Source organism: Cupressus sempervirens, chromosome 10 (genome assembly GCF_028749045.1).
Source record: "Cupressus sempervirens isolate cs-2001-9-10 chromosome 10, ASM2874904v1, whole genome shotgun sequence".
NCBI classification, from domain to species: Eukaryota; Viridiplantae; Streptophyta; class Pinopsida; order Cupressales; family Cupressaceae; genus Cupressus; species Cupressus sempervirens.
In genome coordinates this window covers 383,614,923-383,635,342 of record NC_143127.1, presented here as the reverse complement: position 1 = coordinate 383,635,342, position 20,420 = coordinate 383,614,923, and the positions used below count along the sequence as shown (strand labels likewise).

General features: G+C 35.6%; 1 protein-coding gene across 6 annotated transcripts; it reads left to right on the top strand.

The window, feature by feature from the left end:
* Positions 1 to 1,102: 1,102 nt before the first annotated feature.
* TAF8 (TBP-associated factor 8) lies at positions 1,103 to 19,977 on the top strand. Of its 6 annotated transcripts, none has more exons than XR_016356747.1 (4): positions 1,103 to 1,728; positions 6,956 to 7,845; positions 9,093 to 9,236; positions 19,367 to 19,977. XR_016356747.1 is itself a non-coding variant. In XM_089803429.1 (3 exons), exons 1-2 carry the CDS (start codon positions 1,346 to 1,348, stop codon positions 7,809 to 7,811), a joined length of 1,239 nt encoding a protein of 412 aa, XP_089659555.1. In that variant the 5' UTR covers positions 1,103 to 1,345; the 3' UTR covers positions 7,812 to 7,845; positions 19,367 to 19,977. The 6 variants fall into 6 exon arrangements, 4 of the variants coding, with proteins under 4 accessions (XP_089659555.1, XP_089659553.1, XP_089659554.1 ...); XR_016356746.1 differs by lacking the exon at positions 19,367 to 19,977 and adding an exon at positions 16,314 to 17,095; XM_089803429.1 differs by lacking the exon at positions 9,093 to 9,236.
* Positions 19,978 to 20,420: the final 443 nt, after the last annotated feature.

Sequence of the window (20,420 nt, the reverse complement as noted above, 5' to 3'; positions counted from 1 at the left end):
TATGTTATTGATGACTATAAACATATAAACCTTAAATTTGATAACAATATAATAAAAAAAGATACTTAAAAAAAAAAAAAAAAAACAAGTGCTCTACAAGAGCTAGAGTCCCTGCCTTTTGGTAAAAAATAGATACTTGTTTCAGTAATAAACAAGAAGAGGAAATATTGTTTTGGGCATTACATAGATATTGTTTTAACAGATTTGACAGAGTCATTATGCAAACTGGATACAAAAGGTTGAAGTAATATAAAAGTCGGAGAAGCTATATTTAATCTACCCATTTGAATTGAGAAGGCACTGATTTGGCAAGAAAAGAAAATTTTGCATAACTTTAAATTTGCTAGTATAGATAATTTTATATGCTAATATGGTATTTAGAATATTTTATACTATGACAGATTACATATGTAGAAATAATTGATCCTATTTTGATTTGCAAGGTTTGGAATTTGAGTACAACATTTTTCAGAACCTAGAAATATAGAAGACTGAATTATGATATATTGCACTGCACCGGTGAGCATAAATATCAAATAGTGGCATATAAATTTACTTCATAAAATCAATAGCCAGAGTAGTATAACACAAACTGGGTACAATACAATGACTAAAATGGAGAAATGTTTACAACAAGCTAAAAGGATAAAACTCTATGTTGGCACACAACAAAATAGAGTTCTATGCCCGTATATATTTATTTTTGTCAACATGACACAATATATTAAAGACAACATGGCAAAAATTGTGGAAACATGATGCAACCATAACTACCACATTTATTCTCATACATTTAAGACTTTGAGGTCTATAAAATATTAATGAATTTAATGATTTTTTTTCTTTCAAAAATATTCAAACCACTAGTAAAGACTGTAATAGCCAATAAAAAAAATTGTATTACAATAAAAAAAATCTATTTATAGTAATAATATTGACAAATATATAGAATTAGTCAATGTTTTTATATTTTTGTAGGAAAATATTAATTGCACAAACTCCGTCAAAACTATAGTCTCCTGCCGGACTAAAAATAAACAATACACTCTCATTTAAAAATAACAAATTGCCATTAAATTTACGAACTTTTAATTCTAACTTCTAGATTTAAAAAAATCTCGTGCCAAAGGCAATTATTCTCCTTATTCGGAGCTTGAAGCCACCAGACCATTCTTGACCCTGTGACTCGTTTTCCAACGATTATTTAGAGATCCAGGGTTCGATACCCCGCGAGGTAGACCGTGACTCCATTCTTGATCTTTCATCACGAGGATATTAACTAAAAGAAAGAGAGCTGACGAAATCCCTTTTGAGATTGCTATGTTAAAATCTGAAAAACTCCAGCATGAACAATGGTGGATCAGCAACAGCAGAAACAGAGAAAGCAAAGAATGAGAAAAAGCAGGTGGAAGCGGGCATCGATGCATTCGGGCGCGCCATTGCCCGCATTGCGGTGGGGCAGATATGCGAAACCGCGGGATTTCAGTCGTGCCAGGAGTCTGCCCTCGAAGCCCTCGCTGACATTGCAGTGCGGTACCTCCGTGACCTCGGCAAGTCAGCGCACTTTTATGCTAATCTGGCGTGCCGCACTGAGTGCAACGTCTTTGATGTGATTCAGTCGTTGGAAGACATGAACCACCCTCAGGGTTTTGTTGGCGCCTCGAACTTCGTATCTCGTCGTCTCTCCGCTTCTGCAACAGTGAAGGACATCATCCTTTACACAAACAGGTGAGCTATATTTTATCATTTTTAAAAGAAATTCTGTGCGAATTGGATGGTTCCTGGCGGAATTTTAAAGAAAAATTATCTGTATATTGAAAAGATTGGAGTTTTTCAAAAGTTAACTTAAAATATAATTTTAACTTCATAAAGGAGCTGTTCAAAGGCTAGCTCTGGTAGAAGTAGGGTAAATTATTTAGTAAAGATGGGGAGGATTTTAGAAAAGATTTTTCCTTTGAATTCCAAAAGAAATTGCTTTTTGACTGGTTGCCTCATTATTCATTAGGGAGATTTTTCCTTTTGAAGTTCTATATTTGGTCATCTCTCCACAGCATGATTATTGGTTCGTTGTTTTACAAAATATATAGAAATGTGTTTTGTAACTTAAAGATTAGCTCTATAGTAGGACTCGTTAGGGAAAATTTTTCAATAAATAAGGGAGAATTGCACTGGGCTTGATGCAAGACCTGTTTGTGCATATTTGGGTTAATCAACTATGTTCTTTTAGTTGTATTCAATGAAAAATCACAACTCTTGGATTGGTTATTTTTATCGAATATTTTAGCTAAACCTTTGTACAGGTCCCAGTATTGGTTCTTTCATTTACAAAAGTAGACAAAGGCTGCAATGCAACCAAAAGTAGGAGATTTGTTCTATGTTTAAAACTTTAGAGTGATTCAGGGAAATAGCTAATTGCAATGTAGCAAATAGATGCTTTGTTGATTGAAATTTCACTATATCATTGAAACTTATGGGCAGAGCTCTAATTTCTAAGTTGAAAGGGATAACACTGTCCAATTGGATTTACACATCCTTTTAAGTGAAAAATGATTACTTGCACCGCTACACCTATATTGTCAAGACATAGAAATTTCAATTTCCAAGTTTCTATGACAACATACAGCGATTGGTAGTGCCCCCACCCCTACAAAGCTACTCCAAGTACCCTTTTGTAACTAGCCTTGTTCAAAGGAAAGTTTCATGATAAGCACAGCAAGTCTCATATGTAGTTTCAATTTGCATACTTTGATTATCATTTGAAACATTACAGTCTTACAAAAAACCTATCAAATCACATTAAATAGAACTGCTTAACAACTTATGTTGAAGCCATCCAGGGTAAGGCAGGATGGGCGCTGGGCTGGGTTGCAGGGATACTTGAATGCAATAATGTTATTAAACATGATATGCTGATCAATAGTGTATACAAATAGCTAAGGAAACATATTTGGGCAGAATTGTATTTTTGCGAAATAAGCGAAAGCCATCAAGAAATACAACGTCGCATGCAGCCATATAGGAATCCAACTCTCACATACCAAAGCAAACCAATTTAGCCTATACTCTGAATGGACATTCCAAATAGTTACTTGCTTTAACTAATATACAATTGAAAAATATGTATAAGAGTTCACTGACCAAACCAAATAACTTCTTTTGAAGCCATTTGTTAGCCATATCTGGAGAAAATTGATCCGAGTCTGGATAAGAAATGGCACCAGTGGCAGAAACACCAACTCTTTGACCATGTAACATGCAGATATAATAGACTTTCTTTCAATTCAGATGGCTATTTTCAGTCTGCACCAAGATTCATGGTTCAAATTGATAAAAAAATTTCAATTAAATAGCAAGTAGCAAATCTATAAAACAGACTGAGTGTTTGCAGAATTCATGAAATTAAATGATTGATCAACTTAGGTAGTCAATAATATAAAAAATCGAGTAGTTGGAAAAGTTTAATGGTAGGGTAGAAACATCTATTTCTGTCGCAATCTCTTGGGTTTGGAATCTTCTCACAAAGCACTCTATGGACAATTTCTAAAAACCAACTGCAAATTATTCAAGTCAGTGTCTAATTTGAGAACATAAGATATTTATAACTCGCTTTACTGCAAAATTGCTCGTATTATCTAGCAAAATTGTAACTTAGCCTCAGATGGATTGAAAATGGCCAATTAGAGTGCAAAATAATTTGCTTTGATTTTGTCTTAAGGATCTTGGAAGGATTGAAAATGACCAGATATAAATGAAACTAAGGCTAGATGAATGTGCCTATTGGAAATTCTGTCAAGTTTAATGGAATTATAGTACAATATTGTTGCATTATTGTATATAGATTTCATTGTCTATTGAAAATTGAAATAAAATATGGACTTTTGAATTTCACATGATAGATGCACTAAAGTATTCCATTCAGTAGTTAATTGAGTTCCAGTCAACTGTAACAGGATACAGCTGTAGTGACAAATTCAATGCTCTATGTAAGTGTTCACTTACAGTCATGACAAGCTGCCCATGTGACTAGATCTCTTTCAGCCTTTTTATCGAACAATTGACATACCTACACCCTGTTCCAAAGCTCATGTTTTGGTATCGATTGAGATCGTGTTAACAAAATTATCTGTCCAACTTGACTTTAATAATAACAATGTTTCTTTTAAGTGGAAGAGAGTTTCTTGTCATTCTTGTATATGCTAGAAGTTTAGAACCGAACCAAATTTGAAAACGTTCACAATGTAAAATTGGGTATTTCTTGCCTTGATCTGGCACTGCCAAGCGGCACTACAACACTAAGGCCAAGAACATTGTATAATAGAACATTCTAATCTTTTTGGTTTAAAAAAAGTACTTGGTAGTTGGTATAAAACCAATCAGAACTTACTTGCGATCTCCAGGAAATCTGTTGATATCCTTTGCGTTTCCTTGCAACCTGCTGCATGGGGACAGAGATATCTAAGCTTCATTGACAAAGTTATTAAATATTTTGAGATTATTATCAATGTGTACTCATTTTCAAAATATCTGGAAACGGTTGTGTTTAATGGTACTTTAACCCACCTTGAGAAAATTTATAGACCTATTTAATGGAACCAAATCTTTGAAATGTCTTGTTCATATTTAATACTTGTTAATTCTAATTTCTAACACTTGTCCTTGCTCAGAAAGAGAATCATACATCCTTAATTAACACCCAAATTTAATCCTTAACCAGATTCTCAGATATGAAAATGGATCCCACCGAACTTTGTATTAACTTTCTCATTTAATTGAGAAGCGTGTTAAGAAAATACAGCTTTTTAACCATCTCATTTAAAGAATAATCAACCCAAACAACATTTTTTTAGAATTTTAATACCCTTGCAAATCAAAATCTCTCCTAACATTAAACAACAGTGAGAAGTACTTTTATGGTGCTATTCAGCCTCTATAAACCATAGTTACACCGCTTTGGGGGATGGTGGAATGGGGGGACAGGTTTCTGGGATGGGGGGACAGAGGGCCTTAATTTGGGGACAGGAGGAGGGGTATATATATATGCATATGGTACTTAAAATGCTAGTCTTGAAAAAATGTATTGCAATATAAGATATAAAGATGTAAAAGAGTAAATACTTGAACATTGCATTGAATTGGAACGTCGAATGTTAAACATAAATAGTCGAATCTGCAAATAGTCAACATCGAGATGTCCCCCATCCTCAGTGGAGGTAGCAGAATCTGGTGGTGCCGCTGGGGACGGTGGGACGGAGTCCCCAAGTCCTTGGTGCGTTGAAGTCTCCGGAAAGTGGGGCAAAAAGGGGGGGGGGGACGCATCACTGTGTTACTATGCTATAAACCTTAATAAATCATAATCCTGTAGGGCATACCTACAGCTTTTACCAAAATACAGATCTATACCTTTCTTCCATTGAAGATCTGTGCATGATAATAGCCTATAGGATCTAGAAAGGGTGCATTAATTTTATAAACCAGAGATCATCATAGGTGACTTACTTCAAGATTCTGCACAAAATATGCCATTAAGTCAACAATGTTGATGAGGAAAAATGAGCAAAAGTATAATATGACTGTAGCAAACCATAAGATCAACTTGAAGCTTCCTCAAATTTATCCACTTGATTTCTTAGGTCCGTTTTTGCAATAAATGGACTAGAGAGGGATGATTCACATGGCCAATGGAGCTGACATATGATGGCTTTGTATTGGTTTTGGTTGGTACAGATCCCCGGCTTCCTGATTTTCAAGTCCTCGATTTTCCATATCCCTGTCTGTGCACAGATTCATTAAAAAACTCACAGAAATCATGGCATGTGACTAACTTTGAAGATTTTCCTGTGTACAATTCATAGTAGAACTAAGAACAGAAGCTAGCAGTCCAAACTGTACCAAAGACATTCCTAAGACATTGAATAGACCAAAGGCACAGGAGAAGCATTTACCATGGGATCTGACAAGATGGTCAGCTAAGTAATGTTTACCCTTACAGAGATCCGCAACTCTGTTAATCATTGCACAAAAAAATTCAGACTTTTCTATTTAACTTTTGCTTTATAGTTGAGAATAAAAGTAAATTAAAATTCATTTCATGCTTGCCTCACACAGAAATATCCTCCAGTCCATTTCCAGGTTATGCTACCGAGTGGCATTTCATAAGTTTTACAGTTGAGGAAGAAATTGCTGATGCCCTAAAACTGTTTAAACTAAAACTCTCCATTTCTTTCATCATGCAAACCACAATATTTGCGTTTAAATTTTTTTGCAAGTAGATGAAACTAGGGAAAATAAAAATATGCAATATCCAATCAAACTAAATAAAACATCATTTCCTGAACAGTGATGAAAAGTAGAAAAATGACAACCTTGGCAGAAGTCTATTTTCCCGTTGTGCACGGTTATTAGTTTAGGTTAATACTGCTCTTTTGAATGTAAAAATTTAAAACATTAGTCTCCGCTTATATGTAGGTAGGGACTAAAACATATTGTTTGCCAGCTAAGAAAAGATTAGCTTTAATAAAACTTCACAGGTAAAAATATTCAATAATGACGGGAAAGAGATAAAAAAAAGATCTATTCTTTTGAATTTTAGAGGAAGTTAACTGCTAGGGATACCAAGCACCTTTTTTTCCTTTTGGACTAATCATCCATGCACTTCTCATTGAGATAAATGAAAAATAGTTACTTCAACTTTTTCTTTTGTTATTTACTATTGAATATTTTTTCATAAGAAGTTCAGTATTTGCCAATATTTGCACAGCTCTGAGTATATGGTTATTTCTTAAACACATTTACAAATTATCATTTTCAATCAAGAAAAGATTGACCAATTTTTTATATTTCCCAAAGTAAATCCTGTCTTTTCCTTTGAGATTAGCTTGTAATGATATTATGCTTATTTATCAGGATGTGAATGTTTGATGCATTTTAATTTAAATGCTTTGAACTCATAAAACAGGTCAGAAGAAATTCCCTTCATGAGACCTGTGCCTCATTTTCCTGTTGCAAAGAAAAGGGAACTCATGCCTAGTTTTTCACAGATGGGGGAAGCCCCACCTAGTTCTCATATACCACACTGGCTCCCCGCATTTCCCGATCCACATACTTATGTGCATACACCTGTGTGGAACGAGCGGAAGACAGATCCTAGGATGGATAAAATTGAGCAGGCTAGGCAAAGACGTAAGGCAGAAAGGTCATTGTTGAATCTGCAGCAGCGGTTGGCATGTGCTGGAGGACCTTCATCTTCTCAACCGTTTGCTGCTCCAGTTGAAATGGATGACATTGCCAGGGCCAAAGGGAAAAGTCTTCAACATCTTAGCCCAAGCCTGAACCCTAATTCAAACCCTAACAATAACTCAATCACTAACCCATTTCTGGCACCGCCTGTGAGTGCAGAGGAGAGAGCTGTAAGCCCGGTTCGGGTCCCAGAGCAGGTTACATTCAAGGCTGGTGATCGTAATTGGGGTGCTGGGACTGAAAAAGGACTCAAAATGCCTTCTGTTTTGGAGGCCTTTGCACCTGCAATTGAGGCTGCTAAGCAGGGGCTTGACTGTGCGAATGAGCTAGATGGAGGTGCATCTAAAGGAGTGCAAGTTTTGCCTGATGAAAGACCACACGTGCATTTCAAATTTGATTTTGGAAAGAAGGCAGCTTTTGCTTCCCATGCAGCTTCTACTGGGCTTAGGAACAGTGGGGTGCCCCCACCTGGATATTGGTTTGGAAGGGATGAGGAGAAAGATGAGAAGAAGAGGAGAGCGGAGCAAATACTGAAGGCAGCCATGGAAAACCCTCAGGACTTGGCACAAGTGTGAAAAGGGACCTTTTTTTTGATCTGGAGCAATGCTTGTAAGAAAGTTGTATTCCTTAATTCTTAATCATTTATTTGCACAGCTTTTATGCAGAATTATGAAGAAACAGAGCCTGCTGGACTTCAGCAGGGTCATTATATATGCAAAAAATTGTGTTCCTTATGCCCAACTGTTGCTTTAGAACTGAATTCCATTTGAGAAAGCATAAAGGAGGAGTACATCTCAAATTTTAATTTATATCCAAGGATGTCAAGAAGTTTCTGTGCATATGCAGCAAGATTTATGTGCTTTTGTCCAAGTCAGCTGGTTGGGCTTGCTTTCCTTTCAAGAAGAAAATAATCAATCTTCATCTGGTTAAGTACTGCTTGGTTCTGGCAATTCTTTAGCAATGGTTCCCAACAGTTCTTTATATAAAATATATATGATTTAGTTCACCGAGTATCATTAAGTAAGATGGTACATGTATTTTCTCTGCGTTTTTAATTCTTAGTCTAGGCATGGTAAAGATAGTTTGTGTACTTGCTATGCCATTCAATCCTATAAATCCTGACTATCATTCGGCCAAAAGTAAACAGAATCATTTATTACCAAGTTGCCTGTCCTGGTTTGGATTTGGATTCAGGTTTGAGATTTGTTCAAATATTTTTTGGGGTGGGTTTGGGTTCGGGTTCATCCGTACAAAAATAATATGTTTTTTTTCCTATTTACCATATGCACACCCCTTGCCTCTGCTTCCTAGTGTGGATGCATTTGGGTACAGATGTGCGGGGGATGGGTCCAACGCATCTGTCCACATCCACAGGGCATCTAGGTGCATCCAGGATCAACTTTTAAAGGAGATTAGCCTCCTTTTCCTGTTTTATGCAATGCACTAAAGTACCAAGTTCAGGAATGTAGTAATAATCATAAGTATATTCTCAAAGACATCAATACTCAATAAGTCGGCCACATAGCAAAAAATAATGTTATGCATCATGACAATCAGTCATTTTGGAGGCTGTATACATGGATTTTTCTTTGCTGTTAGGCAACATTGTTAGAATGTGTCAATTAATCATAGCTTTCATTGTCAATTTGAAGATAGTAATTCTCATTTAGGCCCACATTCTTCCTTCATATGTACCTAACCACTTGAGATCATAGTTTTTATCTGTCTGATTTTTACACCTGAGATGAGATGGTCAAGTGTTCCATATATAAATGTTTTTTAGTGCGGATAATACGTTTGGATGTTATACTAGTTCTAAGTCGAATGGCTTATGTGGCGTAGGAAATGGATTGCAGGTGTCTGTAAGACTAAACCTTGGAAGAGCCAAGCTCTTGGCAGATGGTATTCTGGTATTCTGTCTATATACAAGTAATGAATTGTAGAACTGTCTCTGCATGATGCAAAGATGAGACAGAAAAGAAATATAAGATCATAAGCAGGTGAGTAATTTCATGTACATGTAATTTTGTATTATGTGTCATCTCCACTTTTCTAAAGACTTTGATAAAGCCAGGCCCCATGTATAAAGGTTTTAGTGTTGCTAAGCCTTTGTGATATTTGCTACTGTCATCTCTTCTCCCAATATTTCTAATAAATTTATTTTTGTTTACACACATACCTGTACCCAAATGCATTCAAAACCCCCTTAAAAAATTCCTGTATCCACATTTCATGTTCTTGTATATGGATCCAAACAGGTTGTTTAACTATATTTGCTGCAGCAAATAGTTCATAATACACTACTATGCTAATCATAAAACAACATAGCAAAATACACCACCATATATATTAATTTTTGTTTTGGTCTATTTTGGTCTAATTTCATCCTCCAAGTTCACAAATTTGTCTTGCAGTATTTAGTGGAAGGATTGAATTTGCTACTAGCACTCTTGCCAATCTCTGATGATAGACCTTTCTATTCCTAATGACTGCAGATAACAACTCCTAAAACATGTAATTATATATGCTTTCATGACTCATCTATTTGGTACCCATATTGGCAAGTCCATTGAACCTAAACACAACATTTCGCTGTGCTCAAGATACCTGAATTTAGAATATTGAATGCATATTTTAGGTACCTATCTACAATTGCAAAAGGAGAATCATGCAATTCCTTCTTCATATGTGCAAGTCTGCAACACTGGCATCTTCTTAAAACAACAACCAAGCATTTAGAAACGTCACCAAATACAGAGATGACAACCCACAAATAATGCAAAACTATAATAGACCAAACAAGAGCTTCAAAAAAATGAAAAAAATGCCTAAAACCGATCAAATTCTTTCTGGGGTCTGCTGCTGAAGCCTGTAGAGATTCTAATTTCTCTAATTACTGTTGCTTAACTGAAGATATCAGAAATGTCTGATATATAAATCTCAGACTGGATGTCTGATATATAAATATCAGACTGAATGTTTGATGTCTGATTCAGTGTACAAGATCAGACAGTTTTGATTTGATTTGTTACTGCTGTATATAACCGTTAGACAAAGTTTATGAGTCAGACAAAGTATGTTGATCAGATCGTATTATATTTGAGGCTGTGAGATCTCCCGACGTAGATTGAGTATTGCCGATTGTAATTGATGCTCAGTCCCATCGGCAGATATGCTATTAAGTAGTTATGTGAAAGAATACATGCCCTGTAGGGTCATGTCCCTATGTGGGCATGTATATAATACAAGTTATTTAACTTTAATGAACACATCTGAATCGATCATTTAAGTCGATCTCCAAATTGATTATAACTTTTGCACATTTAAATATATATCACAAACATTATGACATCTCTAATATTAATAACCTTTATAGATAGATAGATAGATAGATAGATAGATAGAGAGAGAGAGACAGTCATATATATATATACTTCTCCTGAAGCTATATATTTAACAAAGCCAAATTTCGTTACGAAGTCCTCTAAATTCTCTCCGGGTCCTTCACTGCAGACTCAAATTCAATATTCTGAATGCTGGACGAATTTTGGCTGGACCAAATCCAGATCCTAATTTGGGCAGGACCAGACCCTGGTTTTCTAAGAAGAATTTAATAATGTAGGTTTATTACAGCATAATGATGGATTGATCTTGTTAAAGGACTTGAATTATGGCCGGATAGAGTAATTAGTTCCTGACATAAGCAGGAATTCTTATGCATTCATGTAGATGCTAAAGTCACATTAATTTGACCAATTAAATAAAAGTATTTTTACACTTCAGCTTCTACTAAAAAGTTCACTTTAACGAATACATTTTAAAAATTAAAAAATACTATTTATTTCACATTTGTTTGGCAAGAACTTGTCGAGTACTTCTGAGTTTTTATCAAAACCTTGGTCGTAGTTTCATAACAGCAGTTAAAGGCAAAAAATGACCCAAATCAGTTTCATTTCTCATTTCTTCACTTGTATATTGTTGAGAGTGGAAAAGTCTTCCAAACACTTGCAAACTGATTTCAATCGATTTCAAGCGGACTTGAGGTGGGTTTGAAGCACATTTGCAGCGGGTTTGGAGCTGAGTTTTTGAAGAGGATGACATCAATGATTTGAAGAGGATGACATCAATGATTTGAAGAGGCAGGCTATGGAGGAGGGGGTGGATTTGGTTTCAGGCTGGATGACATTGAGTTGAATGAGTAGTCACTGCTAGTGCCAGGAGAAGCTAGAGGCAGAGCTATATTTAGGATTGAGGACAAGCCACAAACGGAGTTAGACATACCGAGCAAGAAGGCAGTCATGGCCAATGCCGACTTCTAAGATTAGAGCTTGTAGTTCTACCTCTCCCTCATTTTTTATTAGAACTGGGAAGAGGAAGATGTAATTGGAATGATGTATTTACTTTTAGTTTTACATAAATTATTTACTGTTTTGCTTCCAGCAATGAGTCTGCCTTAGAAGAATGCGATTTTGTACCCCCCTTTGTGTTTAAATATATCTAGACTAAGCTTGTTTGTTTTGTGTTCTCATTTATTGCCTCATTGGATATATCTTCTCATTGAATTTTGCAAAAAAATGCATTTCTAATTAAATTTAAGCAATTTTTTAAGTTTCCAAGTTTTTGCTGAAAACTGGCTGGGTTTTCCCTGAATTTATTTTTCAGAGCTTGGCGAGTTTTCAAACTATGAACCAATCAAAAACCCCTAAAAAACCCAAATCAAGCAATACCTCTGGAGGTATAAACCTGCAACATACCATGACTGTCATCAATCCAAAAGGAATGTTTTGGATTCCTGGCCCACAAAAAGGATTATGATACTGCAATTGAAAGCACCGATGTCTTTCCAAGTTGTGATAAGTCTGCCAGAACCTCTGCTCCTCAAGCATGACAGCGTACTTCCTTCTCACATCCTCCATTTCCACATACGATGGAAGAGCAATCCCTGCAGAAGCAGAAAACGGATCAGAAGAAGAAGAAGAAGCCAAGGCAGCGGAAATATCCAGAGCAAGCTTTTAAGAACAAGAATTCACCACACTCTCTTTCTGCCTTGCTTTCAGAGAATTGAATTTCTCCCAATATAGGGAAAAATAAATAACCCACTAGGAAATAAAAAAATGCACTAACAATTTTCGTTTCCAGACCCAAAATGGGCTTCTTCTCACACAAAACCAAATCTCTATTACAATCACTTCTCTATTCTTCATTTAATGGCTGATCAAAACCCAAAATGGGATTTTTCTCGGAACAAAATGAAATCTCTATTCCAATCACTTCACTGAGCTTCACTGAATGGCTGATCAAGACCCAATGGATGTCTTCTTAAACAATATCAAATCCCCATCATCTTTTCTCTGAGTTTCCTTTAATGGCAGACGTTACTCAGGAGTAGGAGACCAAAAGGCCAATTTTTTTTTCCCTTTTGGGGACAACACAAACATTCTCAGAGCTCTGCATTAGCAACTCCTCCCATGCCTCAAGATCCCCATCAGAGATCATCTCCACCATCAGATACTTATTCACCCTGCATGTGACAAAATTAATGCAAGATTCATAAAAGGCGGCAAGCTGGTGGCTCCAAAAAACCTCTTTTTAATAGATTTCAAAGGCCGAAATATGCAGCGACCGCTCAGTATCGAAAAAGTTATCAACCAATGTCCCAATGAATTGAATTTGGGCATAAAGTCTGAAACTTTCCCTCACCACAGGCTCCAACGCCACGACAACAAATCTATTTCGTACTGCCACCGCTGCTGTAAGACATGCGATTTGACAGTCCAAAAACCACTGAAATATGGGCGTTTTGTCCATCAAATTCACCATAGCTTTGTCCTCCTCTTTGCCACCATGAAATTCATCCTCAAAGGCGGTTGTGAATCCCAAAATATTTGTAATGGTGTTTGAATTTAGCCAGAGTTTCCTTTGTTTCTGCATTCATTGAAGTTTCCATAGTAGTATGCGTATGAATCTGGTTGCTACAGAGGTTTTTTGCGAGGAAAACATGAAGTTTATCAAGGTAATTGTGATTGTCTTAGGTCTTGTAATGCCCCCACTTTAGTAGTTAAATTAATTTCTTATAAAGTCATTAAATAAATTAAAAATTAAAAGGTGACTTTATATTTAATTAATTAAATTAATTATTGTATTACAAGGGAGAAGCTTCTAGCACTTGCAATTAATTAATGTTTTAGTTCCTTCTAGAAGGGTGCAGGAAAAGGATAAATAGAGGTGAAAGTCTCATTGTTGAGCATTGGACTTTTGTGAATGACATTTGATAAGAACTTGGATGTGTGACTCACATCTTTCTTGGCAATAGAGGACGTTCATCCTCTCTTGTAACATTCTAGACGTCATTCCCTTGGAGTTTGGCCTTTGGAATACATTGCTTTGTACTTGATTTCATCATTTTGAGAATCAATATAATTTCAGCATCGGTTCAATCTTCAATTTGCATAAAAAATCTATTTCGGCAATTGGTTCAGTTTTTGGGCATTTCTAGGGTGCCCATTACAATTGTAATGTCCCCACTTTAGTAATTAAATTAATTTCTTATAAAGTCATTAAATAAATTAAAAATTAAAAGGTGATTTTATATTTAATTAATTTAATTAATTATTGTATTACAAGGGAGAAGCTTCTAGAGTGTGTATTAATTATTGGAAAGGGGGAAGCCTCTAGTAATTTAATTTTCTAGAAGCACAATTAATTATTGTATTGCAAGGGAGGAGTTTTTAGAGAGTGCATTAATTATTGGAAGGGGGAAGCTTCTAGCACTTGCAATTAATTAATGTTTTAGTTCCTTCTAGAAGGGGGAAGGAAAAGGATAAATAGGGGTGAGAGTTTCATTGTTGAGCATCGGATTTTTGTGAATGACATTTGATAAGAGCTTGGATGTGTGAATGACATTTGATAAGTAGAGCCATTTCTAAGGTATCCATTACAGTGGTATCAGAGCTTTCTTGCAAAGTCTTTCACGAAGTTATAACTGGCGGGTGCTCATTACAATGGTATCAAAGCCATTACAGTGGTATCAGAGCTATAAGTCTTGCCGTCTTGTGGAGGTCTTATAGGGAATTTGGAACAGCCGGACAGAGGGAAAAGTGTTTGACAAAATGTATATTAGTCTAGATCAGGAGGGGCAGCGTATGCAATAGGAGCAGAATGGGTGAATGGATATGATATTGCAGCTTATGGCTAGACAGATGGGCATCAATATTAATCTAGGAGATGCCACAATGGAAACAATAACAATGGAGGAAACGACAACAATAGGGGCAACAATAATGGAGGCCAAGGCAACAACAACGATCCTGAGAATAACATTAATGGTAATAATGGACATAATGGGAATGAGGCTTTGTCAGGGGATCGCGATGCAACAATAGTGGATTTAGGCGAGAATACTATCATATCAGCAGCCACTTCTGTGTCAGTTGAACCATCCAACGAGGAGTTTAGTAGTATGCATGCGGTTGTAGATGTGTGCTCTGATGATAGTACACTTGTTATTGCTAATGAGGTGAGTGATATAGTGACAGAGTCATATTATACTATCAATCAACAAAGTGTTGATGTTCACTTCTGGGATAGTACTATGTTCAAAATGGATGCAACATTGTCTTATGTCAATCTGATGTTTGAGGTTGATGTTGATCACTCACCTGAGTGGAGTTGGGTTCAGTTTTCACCATCTACAAATATTCAATTTTATGCTGCAGCAGTTAGGAAGCATAGGTTTCATAGATCTTCTATGGAGCTGCCTTCTGGTGACATTCTGACTTCTACATCATTAGCACAAGTTTTGGGTGCTAGGCTATCGGACATGTGGTTGGTCTTTGTGATGCTGGTTTGCAGTTGGTCTAGTGTCCACTACTTCAATTGGGATCCGGGGGGAGGTTGGAGTTCATTGTATTGCTAGATTGTTTGAGGACAAGCAATTTCAAGGAGGGCGGATTGTAATGTCCCCACTTTAGTAGTTAAATTAATTTCTTATAAAGTCATTAAATAAATTAAAAATTAAAAGGTGACTTTATATTTAATTAATTTAATTAATTATTGTATTACAAGGGAGAAGCTTCTAGAGTTTGTATTAATTATTGGAAAGGGGGAAGCCTCTAGTAATTTAATTTTCTAGAAGCACAATTAATTATTGTATTGTAAGGGAGGAGTTTTTAGAGAGTGCATTAATGATTGGAAGGGGGAAGCTTCTAGCACTTGCAATTAATTAATGTTTTGGTTCCTTCTAGAAGGGTGAAGGAAAAAGATAAATAGGGGTGAGAGTCTCATTGTTTAGCATCGGATTTTTGTGAATAACATTTGATAAGAACTTGATTGTGTGACTCATATCTTTCTTGGCAATAGAGGACGTTCATCCTCTCTTGTAACATTCTAGACGTCATTCCCTTGGGGTTTGGCCTTTGGAATACATTGCTTTGTACTTGATTTCATCATTTTGAGAATCAATATAATTTCAGCATCAGTTCAATCTTTAGTTTGCATAAAAAATCTATTTCGGCAATTGGTTCAGTTTTTGGGCATTTCCAGCGTGCCCATTACAGGTCTTAACTGAAAAACATGGCGAGCTGGGTCACTGGCATCATTGAGCATTGTCCATATCCTTGCTCCAAACTTCCATTGTATTACCTTCTAATCACTGTATGGCAATAAACAACTTGACAAGCTCGAATCATATTAAGTGGGATCTTCACTTATAAATGAGCTCATATAGACCAGCATCATTGCAATGTATAGATCAGAAAAAACTCAATAAATTTCATATTCATGATCAACTGCAATCTTCATAAATTAAATTACAAATAATTTTTCAGATCTACATTTAAATATCATGACCATAAAGAAAAACTAAAAAATCCAGAAATGAATGAACAAAATTAGAATTCCGCCTGGTCAACATGATCAAAGAACTTATTTGAAGACATACTGCACAGCCATATCTTAAAATATCTTCAAGCGGAGGCAAATATTTTTAGAGCAGCACCTCAAAAATGTTGCAGATGCCATTTTGCTTTTCCTTGCCTTTTAACTTCATAAATGTGTTTGATTGTACTGAATATGAACAGAGAAAGTTGGACTGCACACATGTTTGAAACTGCATGGACATGTGGCAGCAGCAGACGCACAGTTTGACATTTATTCAAGTTCACTACAGTTAACTGCAAAAAACAAGGTGGTTAAATTGGAGTTAAGTTCGGTGGAGCTATCAACAAATGCATGTATGGAAGAGTCAGATCCAATTCCAGCTATTGTGCATTGGGAGACCATTCATTAGTTTCAATTAATATTTCCACATTTACATGTACTGTTCTTTAGATTAAATTTTAATTTTTCTTTACTACCTTCATTCTCCGCATTTAACATTTACTGTAATCATTTTTGAAACTGGATATATCCAAAAGAGGAAGTCTTACTCAGGAAAGTGTTTAACTCTTCATACTCCGTTGTTATAATTTTCTCTTTGAAGGCACAGAGAGTCCAAGTCTTCTTTGTCTTAACAATAACATCACCTATTCATCTCTTATTAATAGGAGTTTGTATACATCAGAGATCAGGTTGTAGCCTTTTTGCATGCCACTGTGCAAGGTTGCATTCAACTAAAATGAGTTACTGGTTAGTGCAACGAACATTGTCTAGAGGGTACACAAATTTAGCCACTGGCATTTGTCTTTTTGAAACAGAGTTAAATGAGGCACTATCCTCTTCACCGTATGCCGCATACATGATGACACATAAAATTACTACAGTACTACATTTTATTACTATCTTTTGTTTATTAATTTTGACTACGAGAGTGTATATTACGTGGAATTTTATTAATATATCTGCTGTTTATTGTTTTTAATTATTTCTAAAAGCTTCTTTCCAGATTTGCTGTTCATATCTTTCCCTAATTACAAATGCTGTTGTAGGCAAATAGAATCTGTAAATGTTTTCCTCCCAAATCTTTATTTGACGGTTAGATATAATGATGATGAAACAAGCTTTACTTAGGCTGAATCTGTATTTCATTATTTGATTAGTCAATGTATATTACATAGGCTCTTACTAAACTATCAATGCACTCAAATCTGCTTTAAATATATCTCAACCTCCTACATCTTGCCCAGTTCTTACCTAAGACCAAACTCCTCCCTCCCTCCCTCCACATCAAATCAACCACTGAACATATGGTAGGAACTGTGACACATTGCGTCTCTTGTTTATGATTACATGTCACGTTTCAGCTTTATCTGTAGCTTGAATATATTCATGCAACTTTGAAAGTTATACTCTTATCTTAGCTAGCATAGATCAGATGTAAATGGAAAACATCACAAGTTCTTTATTATTATACTTTACCTGGGAGTTGCTAGCCTTTATTTATATAGTGAATTAAAATAAAATATTTGTATTATAATTTATTTAACACTTAATAGATGTTTAACAATAATAGAAGATTAAAAATTAACATCTAATAAAACCGAACTATAGCTGAGATCTACTCTGACAATGTTAACACTGTAGTTCAACAACCAATTTGCGGAGTGCAATTTTTTTGAAACTGGTGCCACTGCCCTTTAAATAATGATCGAATTGTAGCAAAAAGTTATTGCTTTTTTGACCGTGAGCAAACAGATGCAGCAAGCAAACAAGGGGGCAACAAGTGACTACCTTAAATAAATGTCATTCAACTATATGAAGCAGTATACTCTTAATTTTAAATAAATGTCATTCAACTATATTTAGCAGTATATTCAACATTATTTGAACACCAGGAACTACCCTTGAATGTTAGGAGCCCTTATATTATGATTATGTTTGCTTGGACTTGGGGATGATGTTAGTAATTTTGAATTGAGCCAGTTATCCTCCCAAAATTTGGTCCAGTTGCATCCCATTAGTTTTTGACAGAGATAAGATTTACATTAGGTTTGTTGAAACTGCAATTACAGATTCATTAGTAGGTCTATTGCAAGAAATCGTGTAGTTCAGATACTTGTCCTGCAAGACTAACCTTAATAGCTTTTCCCAGTTGCTTTGAATTTTCCAACAGCTTTACTTTGAGGGATTGGTTCATGATTTTACGCCATCTCATGTCTGCTCCATACCACTCTTTAGGATGGCACAATCCTTTCTAAGCCGGAAGAAGAGAATTTTTGGAGTTTTAAGAATTTCTCCCAAGGACTGAGGGTTTTCCATTCAGGAAGAATTACCAAGCTTAGGCCTATTACCAAGGACTGGGGTTTCCATTCAGTCAAATTGTCTCCCTGCTTCATCTCTTTTTGGTGTCAGTTGAGCATTGCATTTGATAAGGTTTGATCCCTGGTGGGCTTAATTAGGGCCTTTCAACTTCACCAACTGACAAAGGGCCCGTAGACTAGTTTTCAGGAAATCAGCCATGCTACGTGTAGCCATTATTAGACATTACTATAACAGTTTGTTATGTGATCCAAATAGAAAATTGAATCCTTTTCCATAAATCACACTTACGGGTTGAGGCTTGCTGCCTATTAATTACTGATGGTTCTGTTAAGAAAATGAAGTGGCTTGTGCAAGTCTTGCTATAAGATGAAACATGTTTGTTGAACTATTGCACTACAAGTCATAGTTGGTCCCACATGTTCTATTGATTGTTATAGGAACCATAGAGAGCTTTTTTGTTGAAGTTGTGTAAAACATAAGTTTTATATGCAAATCATTGTTGTACTGGTATTCCTATAACCATGAACGGTATTATTTTTGCATTTATATTTTGTTTTTAAATGAATTTGTTGAGGGATTGTTCCTTTATTTTGTTGTTGATTATTTTAAATAGCTATTGATTTTCATAGTTAAAAAGTGTCAATTTGTGATGCTACATAATTCTTATTCTCAATGACACCTATTATGCTTTACTGCTTCAATTTTATTTTTCATAGCTCTCCATGACACATAAGAGCTTTGTAGCTCTCCCATTTTTCTCTTTTAAAGTCTTCATGACCTCTGATATGTTTATGATTTCTCTCCACTTTTTGTAATTGATGCCACGAGTTCTGGACCATATCCAGCAGTTGTTTTAAGCTTTTGTGGTCTGTATGGTTAGTGTTGTGTATTGAATTAATGCAAAAAATGATTGGATCACCTCCATTCTGTTCAGTCAACCGAGCTCTAGCCTGCTGATGGAAGAACATGCAACTATTGCATATCAAGCATGCCGATTTGTCATCTATACAGCACAATGTCTGTAGGTCTTGTTACCATCATTGTAGTTACCCGTCATCAATGTGATAAGTTTTCTGTACGTCCTTCTGTTCTGTTTTTTATTTGGCTGGATTCACATTACAGTATTGATGTTGACAAGTTTGAATTTACATCCTGATGTTCCCTGGAGTTTAATTATGCTCAATGGAAGAAGGATCTTCACCGTTTGTGCAAAGGGACAATGTTGACAAGTTTGAATTTACATCCTGATGTTCCCTGGAGTTTAATTTTGCTCAATGGAAGAAGGATCTTCACTGGTTGTACAAAGGGACAATGTTGACAAGTTTGAATTGACATCCTGATATTCCCTGGAGTTATTTTGCTCAATGGAAGAAGGATCTTCTGTTTAGATTTTTGTCCTGTTTTATTGTAATGGCATCAGTATATGGACGTTGTGAATTTGCCAGTTCTGATATGGGTAATGCTGCTATGGATTTTTTTCCCTTGGGTTTGTAATTTTTGGCTACGAGTGTATTTTTTTCCATATATATACAGTTACACCAAAAACCAGAATTGTAAGTACATATGATAGTATGATACTTGTCATTGATCAATTCTTAATGCCAAAATGGTAGTGATTACTAAATTAAATGACAACTAATGGTTCAGAATTTCAATATTATATCATATAAATCTATCATATATGTTTAGGGTAACAATGGAAATAAAAATCATTACAATTACAAAATTGAAATAAATGCCTTAAAACTTTTCAATCAGTAAAAGGATCTACATTAAGTTCATCAATTGATTCAAGTTCAACAACATTTGGAGTTTGAACCATAAGTAAATGCATTTGCACTCCAGTAGGTGCATCAGTAAGTGTCTTGTCATCATCATCATCATCATCATGTGCAAGTTATCTTTGCTCCTCTGACACCCTGTTCGATCTCCTTTGGAAAAACTAGTCACCCTTCCACATGCAAAATGCAAAAGAAATGGCCGAAGAA